Genomic DNA, 6,769 nt, shown 5'->3' on the forward strand with positions numbered 1-6,769 from the left:
TTCTCAATGTGTGGGCCACCAGAAGTTTTTGCCTTCAACTCCCAGAAATCCTAACAGCTGGTAAACTGTCTGGGATTTCTGGGAGCTGAAGGCCACAACACATCTGGGGACCCACAGGATGAGAACCACTGGTAAGGGGAGTCCCCTCTGGCTCAACATGATCAAGGCCAAGTTTGAAGACTGACTTCTCTTGTACTGTGATTTAAAGGATTGATCATTACTGTCTTCCTGTTTGAAAATAAAATATGAAAAAGTCAAATGTATAAACAGATTTAATATCACTCCCTATAAAGGTGCTCTTTTTACTTTATTAATCCAAAATATTTGTGTGTGGTTAAAAAAAATCTGCAACTTGAGCACTTGAGTGAGAGGAGCCTCATAGAAAATAAAAAAGTAGAAAAGGTAGGAAATAAAGTGAATATATTAAAATTGTGGATTGAAGTTTTTTATGATCTTTTCCTCAGCTCCCTGAACCTTTGATTTTGTTTCGGCTTTATAATGAATTCATTGGACTTGCAAAAGAGAGTCAGAGCATTAATGAGGAGCTGGATGTGAAACAGACGAGCCCCAGGGCAAAAAAGAGGCAATCAGTCTGTATTGAACTGAACAGAATCATTCTTAAAATCAAAGATCTCCTCAAACTGCTGCCTACACCAAACTATAACACCCTCCAGTTTCTTTTAGGCCATCTGCACAGGTGAGTAGATTTCACAATTGCTTACATGTACATTCAAAAATATGTCTTTTAAGTTTTGATTTCTGTGCAGAAAAAATAGTGTGTGTCTTATAACAAGCAATATTTATATGGTGTGAAGAACCTAGAAAATTAGCAATAATTTTAACATTATGAAAAGATTAGTGTTACATTACACTGAATAATACTGCATTCTGTTTATAGTAGTGCTTTCTGAGATACTGAACAAGGTTTTGATGGGTTTTGTTTTTCTATATAGAGTTACTGAGCATTCTGATGAGAATAAAATGTCTGCTAGCAATCTCGGCATTATATTTGGTCCAACTCTGATCAGACCACGACAGACAGATGCTACCCTTTCCCTTTCTTCACTTGTGGACTATCCATACCAAGCCCGGGTGGTGGAGCTCCTCATTACCTACTATGAGAAGATCTTTGATATTTCAGTCCAGCCGCTGTTGGCTGCATCTCAGTTGGAAGAAAATGCAGCTTGTGCTAAAAATACTGTATCACCAGAAAACAGAGAACAGTATCAACAAAGAAAAACACCACCCTGTGTTTCTGTGAAGGAAGTGAGTGCCGGTTGTGGAACAATAACTTCCTCTGACTGCTTTGAATTTGCTCTGTTTTGTTCAGATTTTCTTTACCTCATTTCATTTCTGATCTTGTTGTTATTAACAGAGTGGCCAATTCGTCCAAAATGAGAGGAAAGAGTCAGAAAAAGTTGTGTTACTTGATGAACCAGATGGTGGTAAAGGCACCCCAAAAACTTCTAATGCTTTGGTATCAGGTTAGTGCTTGGATATTATATTAGGCATTCTTGCTGAGATTTAACTGCTTTTATATTTAACTGCTTTCTCCTCTTTCCTAGAATTGAATTGTGAACTTGGAACTAAGCAGAGTATTGGCAGGAGAAATCCTGCCTCTGAATCCCCTCCTGTCTCAGTTCTGGAAAATCACATTCAATCTACAAAAGAATCAGGTCAGTTACCTTACCCACAAGAGTGCATAGCTCTGAAACTTCTGCTGTGTTAGTTCATATGGATTTAATTACAAAATGGAAAGCAAAATGTTTTGATTCTGTTAATTGATGTTTTCAATGAAAATTCCTAAGGCAGAAAAAAAATGAAATGCAAAGATACAGAATGGGAGATGCCTGGCTCGACAGCAATATGTGTAAAAAAGATCTTGAAGTCCTTGTGGACAACATTTTAAACAATGTGATGTGGTGGCTAAAAAAGCCAATGGGATTTTTGGCCTGCATCTATAGGAATACAGTGTCTAGATCCAGGGAAGTCATACTACCCCTTTATTCTGCCTTGGTCAGATCACACCTAGAATAATGTGTGCAGAAAAGGGCAACAAAGATGATCAAGGGTCTGGAGAACAAGTCCTATGAGGAGTGGCTTAAAGAGCTGGGCATATTTAGTCTTCAGAAGAGAAGGCTGAGAGAAGACGTAATGAGGGTCATGTATCAAAATGTGGGGGAAATCATGGGGAGGGAGCAGGCTTTTTTTCTACTGCCCTGGAGACTAGGACATGGAGCAATGGCTTCAAACTGTAGGAAAGGAGAATCCACCTGAATATGAGGAAGGACTTCCTAACTGTGAGAGCTGTTCAGCAGTGGAACTCTGCTCCAGAGTGTGGTGGAGGCTCCTTCTTTGGAGGCTTTAAAACATAGACTGGATTGCTTTGAATGTGCTTTTCCTGCTTCTTGGCAGGGGGTTGGACTGGATGGCCCACGAGGTCTTTTCCAACTCTAGGATTCTATGATTCTTTGTTATACTCATAAATCCAATATTAGACAGAGGCTGTAGTATCAGCATAGTGGAATTCCCCCCCCCCCCCGCGCCCCCAAATACAACTTGGTGTAACCACTTAACTGATGTCCTAGGGGTTTGAGCAGATGTTTGCATTTGTGAGGACTGCCCTGGGTAGGAGAGATGTTTTCTTTTCTGAATCTGCAAATAGAAACAGATCTTTCACTACATGTTTGCCATTGGACATAGACCACAGTGCAGCCATAAATTATTTATTGTGGAACTATCTGGACACACACACACACACACACAAAATAATTGAACTTTTGAAAGAGGTATTCCAAAAACCAATAACTTCTGTATCTCAGGAAAACAGCTTTTGTTTTTACTCAGAAGAGCAACTGTAGTGTTTGTGACCCTAGCTGTAATCTAGCTATAATATGTGTTGTCGAAGGCCTTCATGGCCGGAATCACTGGGTTGCTGTAAGTTTTTCGGGCTGCATGGCCATGTTCCAGAAGCATTCTCTCCTGACGTTTTGCCTGCATCTATGGCAGACATCCACAGAGGTTGTGAGAGCTATCATGAGAATTGCGATATCTGCAGAGCCATAGAAGTATATTGTACAGCAATTTCTTTATTTTTATTACACTAAGTATTTCCATAATGGGGTGTTATGTGGTTTCAGGGCCGTATGTCTGTGTTCTCGCAGCATTTTCTCCTGACGTTTCGCCTGTATCTTCAGAGACATAGATGCCAGCCACAGATGCAGGCGAAACATCAAGAGAAAATGCTGTTAGAACATGGTCATACGGCCCTGAAACCACACAACACCCCAGTGATTCTGGCTGTGAAAGCTCTTGACAATTTTCATAATATAAATACTTTTATCAAAATATTATTTTAAAAACTGGTGACAGAGAAAGACAAAGAGAATATTGCAGCAGTTCCTTAAAGCATTGCATATTTTTACAGCTGCTGTCCAGAGATATTTGTGTTCTTTTCTTAGCCTTCTCTTTGTCTGTAAAAGGCTTCCTCCTGTCTTCCTTTTCCAGAAGAGGCATTTGATTCTTCCCAGGCTGACTTATTGTAATTATTAGGTAGTTATTCATCATGAAATGGATAGGCATTCTCAAAGTCTTTAACAGTTTCCATTTGATTGATATCTAAGATGCTTTAGATCACGACTTCCTTATGCCTGGTACTGCCTTCTGTTTTAAAACTGGAAATAAGGATACATGACCAATCCAGCACAGAGATAAGACCTGTGTTGATTCTATAGGTTCTTGGCCTTCTTTTGAAATAATGACAATTAGCATTAGATTAATCAGTGTGCCATAATTAATGGAATGTAGTAAAAGAAAAAGAAAAGAATAGGAAATAGATGAGGAAGGAATGTTTAATGCTTTAACTTACATGACTACTATCAACAAAATGATTCCTAAGAAGGGGCACCCAAAAATGGTTTGCAAAATAATACTAGTTTAAGAACACTATGTCTATCCTAAAGTATTGGATTGAGTTCAGATGTATATAGGATTTTCTAGCTTTCTTTGTTATACCTGTCCCCATAGCTATAATTGTCTGTGGAGTTGGTTTTTTGTTTTGTTTTGTTTTGTTTTGTTTTGCGCACAATCTGGAACTGAAGCTTAGCCCTTCAGAAGATTACAGCATTTTAAGGTTATTATGCCAACACTAGACATTTTCTGATGCAAAAACATCTTTCTAATGAGAGTGGTGCCCATTGTGGAATAGTTGTGGCATGGATTTAATCCAGACATGGGCAAACTTTCTAACTTGGGGGCCGCATGCTAGCACTCCCTGCTAGGAGGACTGACTGCCTGGTGATGGAAGGAAGAAAGGAAGGAAAGAGAGAAGGAAAGAAGGATGAAAGGGAAGGATGGAAGGAGGGAGGGAGGAGAGAGAAGGAAGGAAAGACAAAAGGGAAGGAAGTGTGGAAGTATGGGATAAAAGAAAGAGAGAAGAAAAGAAAGACAAAAAGGAAGGAAGGACGAAAGGGTGGAAGTAGAAAGAGGGAGGGAGGAAATAGAGAAGGAAGGAAAGACAAAAGGGAGGGAAGGAGAAAGGAAAGACAGGAAGGAGGAAGAACGAAAAGTTGGAAGGGAAGAAGAAAGAGGAAGGGAAGAAGGAAGGAGAGAAGAAAAGGATAGGATGGTAAGAGAGAAGAGGGCCTGAGAAAAGAGCCCAAGGGGCCGTATCCGGTCCATGAGCCTGGGTTTGCCCATACATGATTTAATCTCTCAGGGATCCTGGTGAAAGTTTAAGTTCAATTTACATTTAATGTTTGTCCTGTTCCTACTATGTGAAATGGGTGTAATCTTGGACTTGCCCTTATTTAAAGAGAAGCATGCCTACTTGTTCCATGCTATGTAATGATCGAATAGCTTTCTGCCTAATGTTATCAAAATGGTAATAAAACTGACAATAGAAACCAACCTCTGTTTTTTCCCCCCTAGGCAATACTGTGGGACCAGTTTTACATCAAGACAGTGAGCCATCTTCCCCTCAAATTGAAGATGGTGTTAAAGCTAATCAATTAGTGAGACCTATTCGCCAAATAACCAAAGTTCAGTTACGTTCTCAAAGGATGAAGCCAGTTGTTCGTCCTGTGAGTTTACCTCTAGGTCAAATGCTCCCTCCTTCTGTTCTGAATGAGAGAAACTGCCGAAATGCAGGTCTGAATACAGAAAAACTCGGGAGGAGTCCTGTCATTGAAGAAGTTTCTGAGGCACAGCCACTTCCAACAGTTAATGTCGGCTCTAGGCTTTCTTGTTATGACACACAGACTCTGAAAAAAACATGGGATAAGCAATATAAACAATATGATATGACTGCAAGGACTGCAATGATTATGACTAATATCCCCCAGGAAAACCGTGCACAGGAGTCTGTAAGCACATGTGCCTTACCTACACCTATCAGTTCAGTAAATGCCATACTTCCTAATAAGCCATACACGGTACCTGTCAGGGCTGCAAGGACAGCGGCAGAAGGGCCTTCCTCAGATGCGAATCCTCTCACTGCTTTCAGAGCACCAAGAACTTTGCAACCACCACCAGGAACATTTTACAAACCACCCTCCAACCCTAAGTCCAGACCAAATGACGAGAGTTCCTCACTCAAACTTTGTGCAGCAGATATCAAAGATGATATTCCAAAGCTAGTGGTGAACCCTGGGCTTGGCCACGGCTCCCCTAGCCAGCCTGCAAAGCAACAAAAGCCCAGTTCTGAAACTCTCTCCCCTACAGACCTGAAGCCCACATACCAGAGATTGAGGCCAAAGCGAATGCAAGAACTGGAACACAGGGAAGCTCACTTTGTATAAAGAAGCAAAACTCTTCTGGAACTGCCACAGACATGTTCGTGGAGGATTTTCTTTCTTTTCTTTTTTGGTAGAGGATTTCACTTTTGTGCCATATTGGAATTATTTTTATATGTGTATATATATATATATACACACACCTGTATAGACTTTTTAAAATATGAAATGTAAAAAAGCTGTGAAGAATAATGAAGTTAACTTTTTTAATTCAATAGAATTTTTCCCTCAAGAGTATTTATATATTCTAAATATAGAAGCAGCTAATGGCAGGTGCACTCAAAAACGTATAATCTAATTCCATGTGTGGGATTGAACCCTTTCTTGTGAAAATCAATTTACCATGTTTGGGTAGAGCAATGGAAAGAGCCACTTTTTCTAAATGTTTTTTTTTAAGACTGCAGGGTATAAAATACAGCTACTTAATTTAAGAATAAACCAAAGCTTGAAGCATTGCTCTAAGTGTCTGTATTCAGTTTCCCTCCCTACTCTGTGCAATGAAATGTTTTTGAATTGATTGAGTTCTGGGCAGCAAGGCTTTTGTATATTTTATGTGTGTTTGTGTGAGCGTGCGTGTCTATATGTTTATATACAATATATATTTTATATACTGGTCTATTCATTTTTGACAACTTCTGTTGAAAGCTACTTGTATAGAAAGATGAATTATTGTACTATACTATGAACATATTTAAAAAGCTTTCTTACTCAGTTTTCAAATGGTTTCAATACATAAAAACTAGCTGACCCAGTTACCTTTCAATGAAATTAGTGGTAATGGCACATCCATTCCTATTTACCAATAAGCTAGATTTTTCTGTTTGCTGAAGATAGATCTCAGTCGTGGAGAGGAATGTTTAAAAATACCATCAAAGCCTGCATTTAGTAAGTGCATCAAATGGTTTTTCATTGTGTATAAACCTGCTTTTATATGTACACTATTTGCTTTAAAAATATACAGTGACCTGTTAACATTT

At 39.2% G+C, this 6,769-nt stretch overlaps 1 protein-coding gene across 2 annotated transcripts in view; it reads left to right on the plus strand.

Annotated features, from left to right (window-relative positions):
• The window catches only part of ARHGAP29 (Rho GTPase activating protein 29), a 79,428-nt gene extending 72,659 nt beyond the window's left edge, over positions 1 to 6,769 (plus strand). For both annotated transcript variants that reach the window (XM_060773973.2, XM_060773974.2), the window contains 5 exons: positions 465 to 697; positions 954 to 1,266; positions 1,376 to 1,484; positions 1,566 to 1,676; positions 4,930 to 6,769. In XM_060773973.2, coding sequence (XP_060629956.2) covers positions 465 to 697; positions 954 to 1,266; positions 1,376 to 1,484; positions 1,566 to 1,676; positions 4,930 to 5,798 — 1,635 coding nt within the window. In that variant the 3' untranslated portion in view covers positions 5,799 to 6,769. The remainder of the gene's footprint in view (positions 1 to 464; positions 698 to 953; positions 1,267 to 1,375; positions 1,485 to 1,565; positions 1,677 to 4,929) is intronic.

Source organism: Anolis sagrei, chromosome 4, assembly GCF_037176765.1.
Source record: "Anolis sagrei isolate rAnoSag1 chromosome 4, rAnoSag1.mat, whole genome shotgun sequence".
Taxonomy (NCBI): domain Eukaryota; kingdom Metazoa; phylum Chordata; class Lepidosauria; order Squamata; family Dactyloidae; genus Anolis; species Anolis sagrei.